Source organism: Onychomys torridus, chromosome 5, assembly GCF_903995425.1.
Source record: "Onychomys torridus chromosome 5, mOncTor1.1, whole genome shotgun sequence".
In the NCBI taxonomy this organism is placed as follows: domain Eukaryota; kingdom Metazoa; phylum Chordata; class Mammalia; order Rodentia; family Cricetidae; genus Onychomys; species Onychomys torridus.
In genome coordinates this window covers 103521519-103542777 of record NC_050447.1, presented here as the reverse complement: position 1 = coordinate 103542777, position 21259 = coordinate 103521519, and the positions used below count along the sequence as shown (strand labels likewise).

Sequence of the window (21259 nt, the reverse complement as noted above, 5' to 3'; positions counted from 1 at the left end):
TCTCCTATCACATATCACACAGTATCTAGTAAACTATGTCTTTATATTTATTGGTATACATGTTTATGGGGTATGGAATGAATACAAGTAAAAAAGATTGAAGGGGCCTGAGAAGGACTCTGTATAGATAAGATAATGAACCAGACCAATGCCAGGCAGAAGCTGCTAATAAAAACTGCTGGTGGAGATGAAGGAGTCAGGCTTGAGAGCGAAGCTGCAGAATTCAGCTTGGAGGTGAAAAGGTGAACCAGGCTAGAGCAGGAAACAGGTAGTCAGGTTCAGAAAGGTGAATAGATGGAAGAGTAGATAGTCAAGTAGGCTGTGTCAATAGCAGATGTTGACTCAAGTCAGGGGGTAGTTGGGCCTTCACACACACACACACACACACACACACACACACACACACACACACACACACACCAGGTATTAGATGATGGATTGGTGTGGGATCATGCCATCACAGTTTTGGGTGTGTATCACTTACTGGACTTAGGGTCTAGGAGAGGGAGTTACTCCCTTCTTCTTTTTGATGTGTTCTGTACATCCTTGGGTCTGGTTCTCTTGACAGGATTTTAATATGCCCATGTGACCTCCAGTTTCAGTTCTCTCCAATGAACTTTCAGGGTAGCTCCCTTTCTCATCCCAGGATCTAGTCATCCATCAGTCCGTGTGGGATGTGTGGTGTTGCCAGATGGTGCTGTTTCTTGGTTCAATCAGGGGAGGCAGTGTTCTTCTTCCTCAAAATGGAGTCCAAAACTGCTTGTAAAAGAAAGTCTCCGAGGGCAAAGGACAGCCTGAAAAACCACTGTTTTAAGCAATATGAAATAACTTAGTGTAGAGTACATCTGACTTCAGTAGTTGGTCACAGCAGGTTCTTTTCTATAAGAAAAATATTGACTGTCTGACCCAGTTGCTCAATGATAGACAGATAAGGAAACTGAGATTTATTCCAAGGTAATCAATTATTGTTCAGGTATTATAAATTCAGTGTCTGTGGGACCAGACCGTGGGAGATCAGATTGTGTATCCTTTCCCAGTGTTTTTCAATACTTTATTTTACTTTCAAATTGTAAAATTATACATGTTAAAGTTTCCAAAGTCTAAATTTACAAAATAAAAAAGGAACATTACACCAGGTGGCGGCGGCAGCAGCACACGCCTTTAATCCCAGCAGTAGGGAGGCAGAACCAGGTGGATCTCTGTGAGTTCGAGGCCAGCCTGGGCTACCAAGTGAGTTCCAGGAAAGGCGCAAAGCTACACAGAGAAACCCTGTCTCAAAAAACCAAAAACCAAAACAAAACAAAAAAAAAATCATCTTAGGAGATGGAAAACTTTCACAATTATTGCTAATTATCAAATTATTTTTCCCCAAAATTAAATGCAAAGGCCTTTGGATTTTTTTGATTAATCCCTATAGTGTTTTTTTTTTTTTTTTTAATGTGAATGGATGTTTTGCCTGCATGTAAGTCTGTGTACCATGAGCATGCAGAATGTGCATTCTCCAAAGTAGTCTGAAGAAAACATTGATCCCTTGGAACTGGAGTAACAGACAGTTGGGATTCACTATGCAACTCAATGCTTTTACCTCTGAGCCATCTCTTTAGACCTCATCAGCAAAAACTGATAGCCCACATGAATTTGTTAAAAGCAAAACCACCCCCTGAACTTGATTTGTTTTGTAATTATAACGTAACTTTTTGAAGACACATATCAGTTTATATAATTGATTCTTGATAATCTTGGCTAATGTAGAAAAAAACCATGAGAACTGGGGCTTGAGATATGGGCCAGCAGTTGCTACCCATGACTGCTCTTCCAGAGGACCCACAGGATGGTTCACAAACCTCCTGTAACCCCAGTTCCAGGAGATCCTACACCCTCTTCTGGCCTACTCAGGCACCAGGCACATATGTGATATACATACATACATGTAGGCAGACATTCATGCACATAAAATAAAATCTTTAAATACATAACTAAATTTTACTGGAAGTTATATGTAATACAAATAAATATATGCCTTGAAAATATACATCTGGGCCATTGAAAGGGCTCAGCTGCTTCAGGCCACTTCCACTAAGCCCGAGGCCTGAATTTGGTCCCTGGGACACACACAGTGGAAGGAGAGAACTGGCTCCTGAAAGTTTTCCCCGTGCCATGTGCATGCACACAAAATAGATGAACTAAAATCTGCCAACATTTGTTTTTGAAACTAGACTCTTCAAGGATTCACTGAGTGCCTTTTAGGAACCATTGTTCTCTGCTTTCTTACTACCATTTGCGACATCAGAGTGGATGTTCTGGGGAATGTGAGACACGACTTTAAAACAAAAGACCTTTTGTTCTCCTTTCCTTTTGTCCTCCTTGCTTTTCCTTTTGCTCTCTGCTCCTAACTCTCCTGTGGAATGGACAGCCTGGGAGAGGGCCTGGCAGATGTTTAGAATGAGTGAATAAGCTGGAATGAAATACTTCTGCAGCCTTTTTTGTTCGTAGGTTCAGGGAGTACATTCTCATGAACCCAGCTGCTGCGCGTTCTGTTCTGTTCTCTGAGAAAGACATCCTCACCAGCTAGACCCTCTCTGGCCTTTCTTATTTCACCGTTCACTCTAAGACTTGCTTGGTGACATTGCAAGTCTGGATTTTGCCTACAGATTCAGTACTTGTAATGTGTGTGGTGGGGAGTTGGGGGGGGGGCATCAAACCAGAGAGAAATGTGACAATAGGAAATGTGTAAATATGGGGTGTGTGAATGTGTCTGTGTGTATTGTGTGTCTGTGTCTCTTGTGTCTCTGTGACTCTTTCTCTCTCCGTGTGCGTGTGCGTGTGCGTGTGCGTGTGCGTGTGCGTGTGCGTGTGCGTGTGCGTGTGCGTGTGCGTGGTTTTTGTTCTCCCATCAAATAAAAGCTATCAATGCCCTTTGGTTATAAAAGTGAATGAGTTTAAAATTTTTTATTTTCTCTTTCCATATCTTCCTGGCCGTGGCCAACCAGCCACATTCTGGTGCTTGCCAGAGAAATACATTTCCAGTAGAATATTATAGCTGACCATTGATGATCATGCTAACACCTTACTTTGGTGTTTTTTGTTTGTTTTAATTTTTAATTTTTTTTCTTGTTTTAAAAGCAACATTTTTTAAGCTTAAAAATTTAGAATAACACACATGCTTGTTTGTTTCTGTCTTTTGAGACAGTCTCTTGTACTCAGGCTAGCCTCAAACTTCTATGTAGCTGAGGATGACCTTGAACTAGCAGACTTCCTGAGTGCTTGTATTATAGGCTTTTATGTCATGTCTTCCTGCCCTTTCCCAGAGTGTGAAATCTGGGGCCTCCCGTATGCCGGGCAAGCACTCTACCAATTACCAACTGAGCTACATCTTCAGCCTGTTTTTAAATTTTAAAATAGGTTTTAGCGTTTTGCTTATTTTGTTTATTTTTTGAGAAAGGGTCTCACTATGTAGCCTTGGCTAGCCTGGAACTTACTATGTAAACTCACAGAGATCTACCTGACTCTGGCCTCGAAAATGCTGGGATTGTAGGTGTGTGCTACTACTCTTGATATTTGTATTTATTTTTAAAAAAAACTTTCGTGTATTCCTTAAATATTTATACCTCAAGAAATATCATTCCAACAATCTCCTTCTCTCTGCTACACCACCATCTTCCCATTTCCAGGGGACTTAGCATTTAAGCATGCTCTTGTTTTTCTTACCTTCAATTCAATCCTTCCTTTGGAACACACCTCTCCGGCTGCCACAGTTCTAGCTCTCTGTCCCTAGATGAAGTCCTGTCTCTAGTCAGCTTCCCTTGTCACCCTTTAATTTACTCTCATCACTCCACCAAAAGCTGCCCTTTCAAGTTATTCAGTCTGATGGCCCATTCTCAGCATTCATCTTACTCAGTCTTCAGCATCATTTAACACGGCCCGCCATTCCAGTCCATGTTTTATCGTTTGCCTTCCAGGACCCCTTATTCTTGTTTTCCTTCTGTTCCCCATTGGTTGTTATGTCTCAGTATTCTTCTTGAGTTCTTCCTCTTCTCTCCCACATCAATATTGGCATGCTTCTGACTCACCCCGTGGGTACTCCCATTCAGTCTTGACTGCATGCCAATGACTCCCAACTTCTCAAAACCTTAGAAACATAAATCCACTTGCCAGGTCAAGGATCCACACAGATATCTAACATTCGCTTCAAGTTTGCCGTGTTTAGACTGCAGCTTCTGGAGCAATAATACCCAGAGGCAATGCGTACTGCTACTCACATCAGTATTTCTTTTCTGAAAGATTTATTTATTTACTTATTTTCAGTTATGTGTTACATGTATGAGTACAAATGAATTTATGTGCGTATGTGGATGCAGGAGTCCAAAAGAGCCAGAAAAGAGGGCATCAGACCCCCTGGAACTGGAGTTCCAGGCAGTTGTAACAGCCTCTGTATGGATGCTGGGAATTGAACCTGGGTCCTCTGCAAGAGCAGTAGATGTTTTCAATTGCTGCGCCATTTCTAAGTCTTCTCTCTTCTCCCTTCTTCTTCTTCTTCTTCTTCTTCTTCTTCTTCTTCTTCTTCTTCTTCTTCTTCTTCTTCTTCTTCTCCTTCTCCTCCTCCTCCTCCTCCTCCTCCTCCTCCTCCTCCTTCTCCTCCTTCTTTTTCTCCTCTTCCTCCTCCTCCTCCTTCAAGTAGAGTGTCAAATGACTCAGGATGACCTCATACTTGCTATGTAGCTTGCCTTAAATTCCTGATCATCTTGTGTCCATCTACTAAGTTCTGGGACTGTAGATGAATATCACAACATCTGACTTCCCCACTTAGTTTCTAAATATCATTTAAATTAGCAGGAATTATAATTCCATGGAGAATAGACTGATTGCAGGGATCAGAGAAAGTCCAAGAGAGCTTGGAGCATATTAAAATAACAGAAAAAAAAACATGTGTGTATAATTGAAATACAGACATGTCCAAAGAACACTGAGAGCAACCCAAGGCCATGGCCACATTTTAGATAATTTGAGCAACATAGTAATACTAACAATGGGTTAGAAGCCATAATATAAAATGAATACTGTGCATCCATACCAATATAAATAATTGAATAGATAAATGAGAAGGGAAAGTCCATTCAATATTATAGGTAGAAGGAATGATAGAAATGGAAAGTCCCTGTTTGGCAAAGGCCATAGTGATAATTGTTCCCTGTGGGGTCATTTAGAGATATTGCAATTAGAAGCAGCAACATGCTCTGAAACAAGATGCTTCTGGACCCTCAGTGTGACTCCCTCAAGTCACTCACTGAAAATAGAGGAAAGAAGAGTCCTTTTATAGTGGTGAGTATTACTGACTGGAGGGCCAGCCTCCAGCAGCCAGCATGTGCAAAAATACCCATGAATGCAGCGAGGGCTAGACTTTTTCTGCTTGAGGGGTAAACAAGGAAACACACACTTTCTGATGGTAACTTCCTCTTTTCCTTCATCTTAAAAAAATCCTCTCTGTCTCCACACATCTCTCTCCTGCACATCCTTATATTTCTACCTACAGTTACATCTCCTTTTTACATAGCTCCACATCTCCCTACTATATACATTTCTTCTCTCTACTCTGCTGCATTCCTTCACACACTACTACATCATTCATTCACTCACTCATTCACCTCTTCATGCATATTTCTGTCTTCACTCCCGAAACTCTGGACAAATTTTAGTTACATTTTCAGGGTCACGAAACATTTCTTGAGTGAACAATAAGAGACAGATCCATGAGAAATCACACAGTTTCTCTCAGGCTAAGGAGGTTGTGCTAGAGAGTAAAGCAGGCACATAGCTCTGCGTGGTTAACCTTCTGAGTCAGAGAGTGACATTGAAATTCAGGACTTAAACAACAAACAGTTAGTTGGTTGGTTGAACCTTGAGGCTAGGAGTACGTGCAGAAAGCCAACCACTGACCTGTCTCAATGTTATCAGCCTGACTTTGCTTTAACAGACACATGGGAACTTGTCCTTGTGTATTCTATGCAGGGGCAGCTAGTCTGTTTTGAATTTGTTCTGAAGTTTAAAATTAGCTGCTGTCTTTGTGACTGAGAATACTGTTACTTTCCTATGTCAGTTATGAAAAATATCCTAGTATTATTTCTATTCATCAGAATTATACAGATTAATCAGAAATCATCTTCCTGATCATCCACAGCTCTAAGTGTGCCCAATAGATGGAATATATACATGAGTGGGAAAACATCCATAGCTGATTTTAGGGAAGAAATGTAGTGGCACATGAGAAAAACTACAGACAGAAACAAACGGATTCAGAGTCAGTGATCCCCTGATCCCCCATGGTCTTTGCCAAGTGGGGGCTCACTATCAGAGAATTATTCATCTGATAGGTCGACTTGTTGAATGCCAGTTGTCATCTGCTGTATGTTCTTAATGGCTTCTGGCAGGTGAGACCAAATATTCAAATTATGTCACTGTTAATGAGATGTATCACATGCCTTTGTTGAGATAGGCCAAGGGGCACAGACAACATTTCTTCCCTGGTAGTCTTTCCCCCAATCCATGACTTAAATGTACTGCCTTTAATTCTAGTAATTGGAGGCAGAGACATGTTGATCTCTATGAGTTTCCGGCCAGCCAAGGCTACATAGTCAGACTCTGTTTCAAAACAAAACAAAATAAAAAAACACAGAAAACAAAACAAAACAAAATTTATGAAGTAGCCGTGAAAACATCAGAGGACTCAAATTGAGGGACATTTTAAAAAACAACTGCATATTCTTCTTCCAAAGTCTCAAGGTTAGGGAAGAAAGAAAACAAAAGACGTTCCCCGGGTTGGTGCAGTTAGAATGACATGATGTCCATGATAGTTTCGTGGCTCTGACCACTGTTCTTTGTTTCTATGAGGTGTTATTCTCTGGGGATGGAGATTATATACGCATCAATTACAATATTTTGGCAACTTTTTTCTTTGGCTTTTTGAGACAGGGTTTCTCTGTGTAGCTTTGGTGCCTTTCCTGGAACTCACTCTGTAGCCCAGGCTGGCTTCAAACTCACAGAGATCCGCCTGCCTCTGCCTCCTGAGTGCTGGGATCAAAGGCGTGCACCACCACAACCTGGCTGTTTTGGCAACTTTCAAGAAGTTTGAAATTAGCTGAGTTTGGTAGCAAATGCCTCTAATCTTAGAACTTGAAAAGCAGAGACAGGAAAATCTCCATGAATGTGAGGCAAGCCTGGTTGATATGACAAGTTTCAGAATAGCGAGGACTATAGAGAAATCTTGGGAGGGAAACATGGTGGTGAGGGTGTATGGGAGGAGAAGTTGGATGGGAGGGAGTCAGGGATGGATTTTTTTTTTTTTTTTTTTTTGAGACAGGGTTTCTCCGTGTAGTTTTTAGTTCCTGTCCTGGATCGTGCTCTATAAACTAGGCTGCCCTTGAACTCACAGAGATCCACCTGCCTCTGCCTCCCCAGTGCTGGGATTAAAGGTATGCACCACCACCACCAAACGTCAGGGATGAGTTTTTATCAAAACATAAAATATGCATGTAGGAATGAAATTCTCAAACAATAATTAAAAATTACCTTAGATGTATCTCAACTCATCCTATTTAAAGAGAGCAAGGATTTTCTATTACCCTCAATTCAAATGTCATTAATATTTGGTAGGAAAGCTAACAAATTTATGAGATTTCTTAATGTATACCTCTGAGTACTTGTTATAAAACAACTCACCAATTGTATGAGGCTTGGGGGAGTAGGTAAGACCCCACATTCTTTATTTTTCCTTTTCTCTCCCATATTTGTGCTACCTATAGTCTTCCCTCCCCCTTGTTTTTCTGTTCATGGAAATTTTTTTTCTTCTCTCAGGCAGGCTTTGAACTCATTGTTTAGAATAGGCTGGCCTCGAACTCACAAGATTCACTTGCTTCTGCCTCTGAAGTGCTGGGATTAAGGATGTGTGCTGTCCTCATATTTTTCTTCAAGTCCTTTTTTTCTTAGTTAGCTTCTTTAAAAGGCTCTTTAAACCTCTTTAAAAAAAATCTCAAGCCCTGGACTAGCAAGATGGCTTAGGTGGTAAAGGTGTTTGCAGCATATGCTTGGAAATTCAAATTCCATCCCCAGGACTCATGTAAAGATGGAAACAGAGAATTGACTCCACAAAATTGTCTAACATGCAAGTCTTTCTCAGTCTCTGTCTGTCTGTCTGTCTGTCTCTCTCTGTCACACACACACACACACACACACACAAAGACATTAATAAAAAAAAAACTCAAGGTCTGATTTTTGATGCTTAATCTGATGTCATCTTTTTTTTTTTTTTTTTTTTTTTTTTTTTTTTTTTTGGGCTGTCCTTGTCTTCATTATAAATACAATATAGGCCAGGGATAGTCCTTAATTCTAGTACTAGGAGGGCAGAGGCAGGCCTCTATGAGGCCAGCCTGTTTTACATATTGAGTTACAGGCCAGCCAGAGTTACTCAATGAAGCACGGGTTGAAGGAAAGGAAGAAAGAAAGAAAGAAAGAAAGAAAGAAAGGAAGGAAGGAAGGAAGGAAGGAAGGAAGGAAGGAAAGAAGAGAGGAAGAGCAAAAGAGCATAATAATTTTATAGTGTGTGTGTGTGTGTGTGTGTGTGTGTGTGTGTGTGTACATGTGTGCTTGCCTGCCATCCCTGTGTGGGGGTCAGGAGTCAGTAGCATGTATCTTCTCGTGTTTTGCACTCTTTAGATAGGGTCTTACTATGTAGCTTTGGCTAGACTGAAACTCACTCTGTAGACCAGGCTGGCATGGAACTCACAGAGATCCCTCTGCTTCTACCTCCTAAATGCTGGCTTAAAGCAGAGTGCCACCATGCCTGGCTATATTTATTGTGTTTTGTCTGTATCTGCTGCATGTTTCTGCTACCCTCTCAAAAAGGAAGAGACTTTGCTACGTTTTATCTCCTGAGCACTTAGAATAGTCCTTAGTATACTGAGTCCATGCAGTAAAGATTATGTAACTCAGTTCATGTTAACAACAGATCTATCATAACTGTTAGTGTTTACAGCAGTGGAGATCCAACCTGAGCCTTAGGCATGTAAGACAAGGGCTCTAACACTGAGCTACATTCCCCACAACAACAATTTTATTATGTATTAGGTCATGTATTAGAAGGACAGAGAAAACATCATGTCTCCTGCTGATACTTATAAACCATGAGAATGTTATATAATGGACATGAGTTAATATTTTTGGTCACTGGGAGTGTATATAACAATAAGAATTTTAGTGTGTTTTGATGCATGCCTTTTATCCTAGCATTTGGGAGGTGGAGGCAGGAGGATCAGAAATTTGAGTCCATTCTTAGCTACACAGTAGGTTTAGAGGTAGCAGTCTGAGGTACGTAAGAGCCTGTCTTAATAAAATCAAAACCAAAATCAAAACATCATCACCACCACCACCACCACCAACAGATGGAACTCTTTGGGTTGCGAGAGATAGAAATGTATTTGGATTGTTTTAAGGAAAATGTAGAGATTTACTTGCTCACAAAGTCAAACGATTTAGAAATAAAGACAGCTCTGTGTCTGCTGGGCAGCAGGGGTCTTAAAATTGTCTTTAGACTTTACTGATCTTTTTCTCATCATAGCTCACTTCTGCTTTTCCTTAGAAACAGCCTTGTCACGGGCAGGTGTTTTTATTTTTATTTTTTCTTTGTGGTAGCCCTGGGAGATTCAGCCTTAGATTCTTGCAGATGACAAAGGCCGGAATTCTGGGCCTGGGGCAGGTTACCTGCTCTATGGCAAGGGCCTGTGGTGCTCTCACTCCTCTGGCAAGGGGCACTTGTAGAGCCTCTTAACCACTTGTACTAAGAGCGGGAGAATGGAAAGAGAAAATTAATTACAGAATTAAAGCAACCCTGTTTATGTGAAATGATAGACCAGGATAGCTGGTGTTAGACGTACAGCACTCCGACCTCTAGTGGTTGCTTTGTAAGATGACCCTTCAGCACTCCTCCAAAGACAATAGGTGATTTCACATCACGTTGTCTGTCATCATTTAAGACCCTCAGTGTCTCTCTCTTACCCTCTGTATTGAAGCCCTCATCCACTTGAAGCAGTCTTTCTTTTGACGTTGATATAGTATTCTTTGTGTTTTATCCATGTTCCTACTATCACTCTTTCCTGTTGGGGTCATCCAACTCTTGAAAAAAAAACAAAAAAACAAAAAAACAACCTTTCTTAAAAATTTCCTGTTGATGTGTGGTTTTCAGCCAGGGGAGCTTTATTCTGACAAGCAATTTCTCATATCTGATCTCAGTCCCTGCATCCAACATTGATTCTTGTGTGCTAACCCCATTCCCTTGTTGCTTAAGAAACTGGAGCTGGATTTCGGTCAAAGGATGTTGAAAGTCATTGTAAATCACAGCATATTTGCATGGTGACTTCCTGAACTTCACAAATTAAGAGCATCTACACTTGTCCTGTTAACATAACAAATAGATGAATCTGTCTTAAGTATGCTGCTATTACATTAATCTAATCTCTGCATTAACAACTCACATGCATTTCTGATTTTCTAAGAGCAAATTAAGCACATGTATGTTTTATGAAAAGGTTATTGATTGGTTTAAATCCATTAGTACAACAGATAATTGCTAAGACCATAAGCCAAATCTGTTTCTAAATTTTTATAATTTCTGGATTTATTCTTTCTTTGTCCATTGAGGATAATAAGAGTTCACTGACTTGATTATTCCTCATATTTTTTCTTTTCTCTTCAATTTTCACTATGGAGACTAATATGAGAAAACCAGGGGCTGTAGCTGTAACTCAATGGTACAGTGCTTGCTTTGCATGCAGAAGGCCCCAGGTCCCAGTACATGGATTGCTAAAACCCAAAACCAACCGAACCAAAGCCACTCATCTCCCATCACAAATCTGCAGCATTATAAAAACATAAAGATCTTATCCTGTATTTTTCATATCATTCTTTTCTTTTTGCTCTATTTGATATTATATGTTACTGATAAAGAAGGTATTACGTTTTTTATCCTTAAGTATTATTATGAAATTATCAAATGAAACCAGACTGCCTAGGCTTATTGTTTCTGGAGAAGCAGAAATAAAAGCCTAGTGCAGTGGCTCACATCTGTAATTCCAGCAGTAGGAGGCAGAGGCAGGCAGGAGCAGGAAGAGCTTGAGTCAGCCTGGGCTACCTAAGCAAGCCCCTCCCCCTTTCTTTCTTTCTTTCTTTCTTTCTTTCTTTCTTTCTTTCTTTCTTTCTTTCTTTCTTTCTTTCTTTCTTTCTTTCTTTCTTTCTAGAATCCAAGCAAATAAAAACAAGAATCTCTAAGTTTCCCTAGAAACAAACGACATCCCCAAATTGCTTAGTGTTAAATGATTTCTATTATTCAGTAGACCAAACATTCCTTGTCTATTTTTTTTTTTTCTATAAAAATGGAGGAAATTAGAAAGGCATAGCTGTGCACGCCTTTAATGTCAACATTTGGGAGGCAGAGGCCGGCCGATCTCTGTGAGTTCAAGGCCAACCTGGTCCAAGTAGTGAGTGCCATATAGGGATACCTAGAGAGAGGCTGTCTCAAAAGAGATCGAGATTGAGATAGATAGACAGACACACAGACAGATAGAGGAGGAAACTGGTAAAACGTAAAGAAAAGATTTACAGTGGGAGTAATTACTCTGGGAAGTACTTAAATTCTTAAGTTCCTTTTTGTGAACTAGGAATAGTAATAATAAATAGCAACATGTTTGTGCTAATCTGTTAGCTGTCCGGGACAGATTATACGGGCTCAGCAGAAGTTATTTGGTAAGATACTGACAACATGATGACATAGGAGTGTATTTTTTTTCTTTATTTGCAGAAGAATTTAGTAACAATTATGAAATTAAAACCCTACGCAAACTTGAAACAATGACGCATTTTGACCGCTCCCGGCTACCGTCGCGGAGCATGCGCAAATAAGCCTGGCGGGACACAAGTGTCATGGCGCGCTCCATCTGAAGTCTGTGCAGTTTCCTGACAGTGGCGTGTGTTTTTTCCTCTCACTTTGGACAGGTGAGTTTCCGGATTTGTGGATACTTAGGGGCACTTGTACCAATGCTCAGCGACTGTGGGCCGTGCTGCTTTTTTGGCGGAGTTTCGTTTCCGCAGATTTTCTTCCTTGGGCCGATCGCTGGCTTGTTTTCGCAGTTTGAAAAAGACTTGGCAGCTGGGATGGGGACTGGGAGGCTAGAGCGCTGCCCGGAGAGCGGCTCGTGTGGCCGCGGATGATGCTGGCATAGCCCGGGACTCACAGTCTGGTCTAGCCTCGTTTCTTCCCTCACGTTTCTCGTGAACGTGCTTGTCTTGGTGCTACGTGATCAGGCTGTGAATAAATGAGTTTTACGCTGAACTTGGGCATAGGAGCAGGTGACTTGAGTTTTTTCTTTTCTCTTTCGCGTTCCTTTGCTTAGAAAACTTTTCTGTATTTCAAGGGAACACTTGTTTCTTACTTGGTGTCTTTCACTGTGCTGTGGTGTTACAGTGAGGGGTAAGCAGTTTTCACAGTGGCCAGACCTTACAGCGGTTTTGTGACTTACAGGATACTTGCATTTTCTAAATAATTTTAATTTTCCAGATTCATCTTTGAAGAGGACTTGAGACCAATTTCAGATAATCAAGGTATTGGGGTTTATTGTAAATCGTTTATTTGAGTGATGCCTTACACATTAGAATATAAAGAAAGATGTACCAATTTCTTAGTAATTTTGCGAAAACTAGATTTCCATATAACTAAATCAGAGAGACTTTTTTTTTTAAAAGTCTATTTATTTATTATGTATACAGTGTTCTGCCGGCATACATGCCTGCAGGCCAGAAGAGGGTACCAGATCTCAGTACAGATGGTTGTGAGCCACCATGTGGTTGCTGGGATTTGAACTCAGGACCTCTGGAAGAACAGCCAGTGTTCTTAACCTCTGAGCCATCTCTCCAGCCCCCAGAGAGTCGTTTTTTTTGTATTTCTTCCTTAATCTTTCATTTCAGTTAAGTCGCATGGACATACTCTCCTACTTTGCTGTTTGTGGCACATCTGTTTTCTTTTTGTTGTTGTTTGGTCTCTATTATATCCTACTTCTCTGGCAGTTAAATACGACATTTAAAAAATAATTTATTATTTTATATGCATTGGTGTTTGGATACATGTATGTCTGTGTGAGGGTGTCAAATTTTGGAGTTATAGACAATTGTGAGCTGCCATGTGGTTGCTGGGAATAGAACCCAGCTTCTCTGGAAGAGCAGTCATTGCTCTTAACTGCTGAGCCGTGTCTCCAGCCCAAATACGGCATCTGCTCTTCTAGCTGGGTTATCTAGGTGTTGTTTTTTTTTTTTTTTTTTTTTTATACATTTTGAGACATTGTCTTAATGTGAATTTCTGGCTAGCCTGGAACTCTCTATATAGACCCAAGTGCTGAGATTAAAGATGTGCACCACTGTGGCAGGCCTGATTATTATTATTTTTTTCTGTGTGATGTGATTCACTACTGTTAACATGGTTACCTGTCTTTGTGATTTTAGTTGTCCCAATGAGCGTGAAGTGGTATATCTTTGTGGGTTTGAATGTTCTTTCCCTCATGGCTAATTTTGCTTATAGCTCTCATAAGCTTATCAAGTATTAATTTGGGTTTATCAGGTTTTAATTTGGTTTATCAGGTTTGTATTTTGATTTCTTTATTTACTCTGATACTAGTCCCTTATCATATTATGTCACTTACTGTATTTTTTCCTCCATCTACATAGACTGTCTTTTTACAGTCTTCATGCTGTCCTTGAAGCATGAAAATTAAATTTTTTGAGAACAGGTTTCACATAGCCCAAGTTAGCTTCAAATTTGATTTGTATCCAAGGAGACAGCCTTTAACTCCTCATCCTCCTGCCTATCACTGTGCCTGGCTCACACATTTAAATTTTGATGAGGTCTAACTTGTTTTCTTTTTTTGCTTTGTCATAACTAAGAACCCATTGTCTAATGTTGGCAAGCTTTATACTTGTGTAAGTTGTAAGAGTTCCGTAGTGTTAGGTCTCCTAAATGTAAGTCTGTACCCCTTTGTGTTAGTTTTGAACATGATGTGAGACGGGTCTCTAGCTGCATTCTTTTCTTTTTCTTTCTTTTTTCCTTTTTTTTTTTTTTTTTTTTTTGGTTTTTCGAGACAGGGTTTCTCTGTAGCTTTGGAGGCTGTCCTGGAACTCACTCTGTAGACCAGGCTGGCCTCGAACTCACAGAGATCCGCCTGGCTCTGCCTCCTGAGTGCTGGGATTACAGGCGTGCGCCACCACCGTCCGGCTAGCTGCATTTCTTTATGTGTGACTATCTAGTTTTAATATCATTTTTTGAAAAGACTGTTCTTTGTCCCATTGAATTGTTTTTATACTTATGTTAAAATCATTTGATTCAGTAATGTCTGACATTTCTTCTTGCCAGTCTCTATGAAATAATAACTCTAGAACAGTACCTATCAAATAAAATTATTTGGGGGGTTTGTTGAACCTAGCTTCATTAAGAATAACTGATTTGGAGTTGGGGATTTAGCTCAGTGGTAGAGCGCTTGCCTAGCAAGTGGAAGGCCCTGGGTTCAGTCCTCAGCTCTGGCAAAAAAACCCAAAAACAAAACCAAAACAAAACCAACCAACCAACCAAACAAACAAAAAACTGATTCAGCATGTGTATGGTGAGGGCATAAGACTTCATTTCTTTCAAGTTCCACCTGATGCTAATGCTGCTGTTCTGGAAATCACACTGTGAAAACTACTAATGTATCACATCGGTCTGTGATCTTTGCTGCACATGTAAGAGAATTGCTGGGAGTTTAGAGTAATATAGTGATGCTCCGGATCCATTTCTAGATAATGATTCAGCTGGCCTAGGGTTTAGTTGTTAGTCATTTTCTTTCTATTCGAATCTTCTTCTTGTTCCTCTGCCTATTGAACTCACATGTTGGTAATAATTTCCAAAAGCTCCCCAGGGAACCAGAGTGAGTCCTCAAGATTTAGAACTGTTGCTATTGGAAATTCATGGTTCTGGGTATTTGATATTATGAAAAGTTCCTTACCAATTCACTTGTGTAAGGAACCACTACTCTACCATATCTATCTTTTCTGTCTTCATCTTTATGAAACTTGACTTCCTGTGCTTTTGAGAGGAATTTTTAAGAGATTTTTTTTTGCCTTATTTAACTATTACTTTTTTTCCCCCTAAAATTCATTTTCTTGGCACTTAAATGTTTGAGGATTTAAACCTTTTTATCTACCAGCTTGTCTAAAGTGAAAATGTTAGCTTATTCATAGTGATGAATGAGACTGTGAAAGTAATTATGATATAGAGTCAGGTTTAGAAATGTCTGTATTTTGACTCTTTAAAGTAAAATTCTAGTAATTGAACTGCTGGATGAAAGAGGTGTGTGTTGTACAGCCTGAGGCGTATTGGCAGGTGGTTCTGCAGAAAGAGTATACTAGTTCTGCCATGCTTTTAGGGAGCCACAAGGATTTTGCTAGTCTAATTTCTCATCAAGGTAACGATAGATAACTCATTGTTTAAATATTTATTGTTTGTGTAGTTGAGCATTTGATCCTGTTTTTATTGTCGTTTTTTGTAAATGAATCTTCTGTTTTCTGGGATGTTTACTTCTCAGTATTATATTAGACTCTTACATGGTTTGTGTTTTTCATTATTGAGAGAAGGCCTAGACTCTGATTCTATCTTTATCAGTGTACAAGTCTTCTAGCTTCAGTAGACACTAGTTCTGAGTGTTCTACAGTGCTCCCTAACTCTTTAACAATGTTGTTTAGTAGTTGACTCCTTTTATCCCTGTTTGTTTAAATTATATTTCCCTTGAGTGGATCTGGTGTAAACATTGTATGATTTTTCTTTTTTTTTAAAGAAACTTTTACTTTTATTAGTAGGGCATTTAATCATTCATAATCCTTCAGTAGTTCTTAGTAACATTCAGATGTGCTCCCTGGTTTTAGCCTTCCTCACTAGTATAGTGTAGGATAATAGTGATAGAAGAAATCTAAGGGATTGTTTTTCGTCGTAGATTTCATTCTATGTAAGAATTTTCTCTAGTACAATAGAAAGAGCAGGTAAGTTCAACATTATCAAACATTATTATCTATTTATTTAGTCATTAAGTATGGTGTGCCTGCTGTGTGCCAGCATTGTTGGAGGTGCTGGCAGTGAAAGTGAGATGATGTTTTAGTGCTTATGAATGTTAAGTTGTAGTATGAAAGATGTGCACTTATCCATGATGTCAGGTAGTTAACCATGTGAAGAAAATTGCAGTGTACAGTAGAGTTAGACTGTGTGCCCTTGGGCAATGTGGTCATCTTAGCTAAGGTAGTTGGGAAAGGCCTGTCTTAAAGTAGTGCCATTTGGATAAGTGTTGCAGTAAGCCTTGCAGATGATAGTCCAGCTGAGGAGCAGCATATGTGAAGACCTAGTTTGGCTTACTCAGTGTGTCTAAAGGTTAGTACAGTAGGGACAGTGGGAAGTTGTGATGGTTAATCATTACTGACTTAACTAGGTTAAGACTCACCTGGGAGACAGAGCTCTAGGTGTATCTGTGAAGGGATTTCCAGAGAGGTTTAGATAAAGGAATTCCTGTCCTGCATGTGGGCTAGACTTCCAGACTGAATTAAAAAGGGTACAAATGGAGGAAGCCCCCCGGAGACAGGCATTCATCCTTCTCTGTTTCCTGACTGTAGTGCAATGTGATGAACCACTTCATGCCATCAAACCTTCTTTGCCTGGATGGACTGTATCTTCTCAACTTGAGCTCAAATAACCCCCTTTTTTTGTAGGTAGGTTGTCACAGCAATGAGAACTCAGTTACTCAGACAGAGGTAGCCAGGCCCATACTTTGTGAGACTGGGTGGTCTGCAGTAAACCACTCATCAAGAAGCTGTAAGGTGTTAGGTATAGTCCTGTGCACTTTAGGTAAACCAGAGCAAAGCACGAAAAATCTCTCCTTTACCACGTGTGTATTCTAATGGAGAGAGAGAGAGAGAGTAAAAGACGTTTGGGCAAGTGATTAAGTTTTGCAGTTAAAAAAGAACAATAAAAACATCTGGGCAGTGGTGGCACACACATTTAATCCCATCACTCAAGGCAGAGGCAAGTGGATCTCTGAGTTTGAGGCCAGCCTGGCCTACAGAGTGAGTTCAGGACAGGTGGGGCTTCACAGAAACTCTGCTTGAGGGTTGGTGGGGGAAGCAAAAAAACCTCAACCAACATCAACAACAAAAACAAGATTAGGGAAGGGTGATAGCATGTATGGGATGGAGTAAGGGGTTTGGTGACTCTTGCAAGTTGTCCTCTGACCTTCATACAGGTACCGTGGTGCACACTAACATTCCTGCACTCTGACACATATCATGCACATAATAAATACAAATGTTTAAAAATGATGGCTTGGATCATGAATATCATATGTGTGAGAGTGCTCACAAACAGCCTCAGTATATTTTTGAGAGAGGCCAACAGAATTTATTAGTGGATTGGATTTGGAGATAATGCACAAAGGAGCCAGGGATAATTTTAGGGTTTTGGGTCTAAGCATATTGGATTGTCTTTAAAGGAAAGAGGGAAGCCTGTGAGGTGATGTAGTGTGAGAGGCAGAGGACCAGAAGTTCTGTTTTTGACTTGTAAAGTTTGATTTGTCGTTAGGCACTCAGACAGTGATTTGCAATAGGCAGTTGCACATCTGAGTGTGAGGTTCAGGGGAAGAGTGGGCTGGTTATATAAGCACAGGGTTGGCATTTCAAAGGCCTCAGAGTGATGAGATCACCCGGGAGTGACTGCAGAGAAGCGCAATTCCTGTAATGGAGCCATGGGCTATTCCAGGGTTGAGAAGCTGGATCGATGAGAAACAAGGCAAAGACACCTGGCATGTGGCTCCTGTGGTAGGAGACCTAGGAGAGTGTGGCATCCTGATGCCCATGGGAAAATGCTTGAAGGAGCATTAGTTGGTTCTGTGACATGCTGCAATTGTGTTTCAGAAGATGACTGGGAATCAATCACGGTATGTCATTGTATACCATCTAAATCAGACTTGGTTGTGTGATGGCCACAGTCTGAGATGGAGGATAATTGTATAAATATAGATGACTCTTGAAGTATTTTTTCAAATGAAAGAACTGTAGGGGAGCTAAGAAAGTTTGTTTGTTTGCTTTTTTCTCAGAGTTTTTGTGTTTTGTTTTCTAAATGGAAGAAGTAATAGAATGCTCGCCTCCATGTAGTGGATTTTCGATAGAGGGCAGCTCGTGACAATGCAGGGAGAAGGGACTATTGTTGGAACTTCGTGCTTGAGCTTGGCAGTAGTTGGCTTACTCTGAGGCAGTGGGCAGTTTACCTAGTGACCCACTGGAAGGCAGAGCAGAGCACATGGCAGGAAATCATCTCCAGTACAAGAAGGAAGTACTCTTCCTGTGAAAGGAGGGTGGCTGAGGTCTATGTTGGCCTTTCTTTTTTTCAGTTGCACCTCCCTTCTTTAAAAGTTCTGTAAGAAAATAATTTTTAGTGAATTCCTAAGGTCAGTGACTACGCAGTTTCCTTCTTGTAGTTCTTCCCTGTCCACGTCTGTGCACTGTGGATCTGTAAGAGGCTGAGTTTCCTAAATTTGTTCAAACCACTGTTTGTTCACTGACAACTGTAGTGTGTAAATAAAACCTGTGTGAGAAAGGCCAAGCTGTACCTGATGGCTGAGTTGGCAAAGCCTTGTTTATAGGCGATTAATGCTCAGCCCACAAGATTTTAGACTCAGGAGGACAGTTCAGATGAATAAGCAGAGTAGGGCTTCCCCTCAGTGCGGCTGTTGATTGATCCTGGTGCTCAAAGGCTGTGAGCATGGTCTCTGACCTGTTAGGTGTCACTCCTTAGGTATGTGCTTTCTTTGTGCTGGGCAAGATGGTGTCTTACCCCAAGTTGACATCCACTTGAATGCCAAAAGGAGCCATCTCTTCTGTCAGCTATTGTATAAAAGGCCTTCCTGGTTGGCTGGGCTTGTTGTGACTGACCAATCACAGCCTAGGAAGAGGGAGGACTGACTGACCATGTGGTGTGCTCATTAACACAATAATCTTAAGGATGGGTGCTTGGCTTACTTCTTTTTCCCTCACTGATATAAAGTAGCTGAGATTTAAATAGAGGTTTAAATGATGATATATAATCTGTTAAAGTCTTAAAGTATACACTACAAGTTCCAGGCACAAAAAATAGGCCTGGTAGGAAGCTACTCTGTTAATTGCATGATGTGAGCAGAAAGATGGGAATCCAATATATGAAGAAAAAGGAAGTTCATCAGAAAGACTTAAAGCCAGCTGAATATAACACTGGTTCAAATGATGTGAATGAGGAAAGTGCTCGCTCAGTATACCGTTAATAAGTAGTAGATGGCACAGCAGTATGGCCCAGACTCCTCCTATGTGAAGGCCTTTTTTGGCTTCTTCAGTAAAGTTAGCTTCTCTGTTTTTGTTTATCTCTATTTATTAAAAAAAGATTTTATTTATTTTTATTTTATGTGTATGGGTGTTTTCCTGCATGTATTCTGTGTACCATGTGTGTGCAATGCCTGTAGATACCAGAAGAGGATGTCAGAATTCTTTGAACTGTAGTTACAGACAGTTGTTAGCTGCCGTTTTGGTTCTGGAACTGAACCGGGGTCCTCTGGAAGAGCCGGAAGTGCTCTTGACCACTGAGCCATCTATACAGCTGTGTTTGCTTATCTTTAAAGTCAGGATAACATTGCTTCTTGCTTTGCAGAGTTGGGAATGTTGATGAGATGGCGCTGTAAGAGATTTGCTTGATATAGGTAGAATTAGCACTTTCTGTGCCTCAGTGCATTTTCTCCTGTTCCCATAGTATTTCTTTTCCTTTACAAATACTCTTTTAACAGGTAGAGATTTAAATACAGTTGTAAAGATTATGCTGATGTTGTAAACTGTCTCCAAACCCCTTAACGGCAGTATCTGGTGACACTGTAGAATGGTACATTCCCATAGCCAGGGTCTTGACATTGACTTAGGGATGGTGTAGACCAGTTTTGTCACCACAGGGATCCCTAACGTTGCTTTCAGTGGGCCTTAAGTCCATCTAAGCAGCTATTGGTAACCCCTGGGGTAGAAGTATCACTGTTGTATCCTTGGGGATGTCTTGCCATGCTGGTCATTGTGGTTGATAGGTTTTACAGCTGGGTAAAAAGCTTGCATAGCTTTTTCCAATACTATGAGCGCTAATTCTCAGGGGGGAGATTTTCACGTCAGTTCCCACTTAATTCTTCCAAGTCGTAGGTCTGAAGTGTGTAGTGTCTTCAGCAGTAGAGTCTTACATTGGAGCTCTGGGAGGCAGCCAAGAGCAATGACAACAGCCTGTTTTATTTTGAGAGTCTCTTCAGCTTCCTTGGTGAAGAACTGAAAGGAAGGTTGCCCAGACCTGGCACTGGGGCTTTTGTTAGTCTATTAGCTCTTGGATGGAGCAATGTCATCCTGAGTGGCATAACTTCATTTAAACAATATATGTATGTATACATATATATTTACATTTTAAGTGTACATTAAAGGTTTCCCTATGAATTTTTCAAGTATACTGTATATGTGTTTTTTTTAATTTAATTTTTATTTTATGTGTATATGTGTTTTGCCTGCATCTATGTCTCTGTACCACTCACATGCCTGGTGACTCTGGAGGCCAGAGGAATTAGAGTTACAGATGGTTGTAAGCCTCCATGTGGGTACTGGGAGTTGAACCTGGTTTCTATGATTAGTTCAACTTGTATACTCAAACAACTGAGGATTTGGATCTAGGAGCCACAGATGAGAGAACATGAAATATTGTTTTCACTGTAGAGATACTTCAGTTCCTTAGGTCTGGGTTTCTCACTCAATATTTTCTAGTTCTATTCATTTATCTAAAAATTTCATGGTTTCTTTTTTTTTTAACTGCTGAATGTTATTATCTAGTGGATATGTGCCATATTTTCATTGTCTAGTCATCAGTTGAAGGACATTTAAGTTGTTTCTATTTCCTAGGTATTGCAACTAGAGAATCAAACTGGGTGTAGTGGTGCACACATTTAATCTCAGCACCTGGGAGGCAGAGGCAGATCTCTGTGAGTTTGGGGCTAGTCTGGTCTACATAGTGAGACCCTGTTTCAAAAAAGCCAAACCAGCTGGGCGCACACCTTTAATCCACTCAGGAGGCAGAGCCAGGTTGATCTCTGTGAGTTCGAGGCCAGTCTGGTCCTCAGAG

The 21259-nt window shown here is 40.5% G+C and overlaps 1 protein-coding gene across 1 annotated transcript in view; it reads left to right on the top strand.

Moving 5' to 3' along the window:
• The first annotated feature begins 17871 nt into the window (after positions 1–17871).
• The window catches only part of Cdkal1 (CDK5 regulatory subunit associated protein 1 like 1), a 554248-nt gene continuing 550860 nt past the window's right edge, over positions 17872–21259 (top strand). The window contains 1 exon segment of the mRNA XM_036189139.1: positions 17872–18035. Within this exon segment, the coding sequence (XP_036045032.1) occupies positions 17961–18035 (75 nt within the window). The 5' untranslated portion in view covers positions 17872–17960.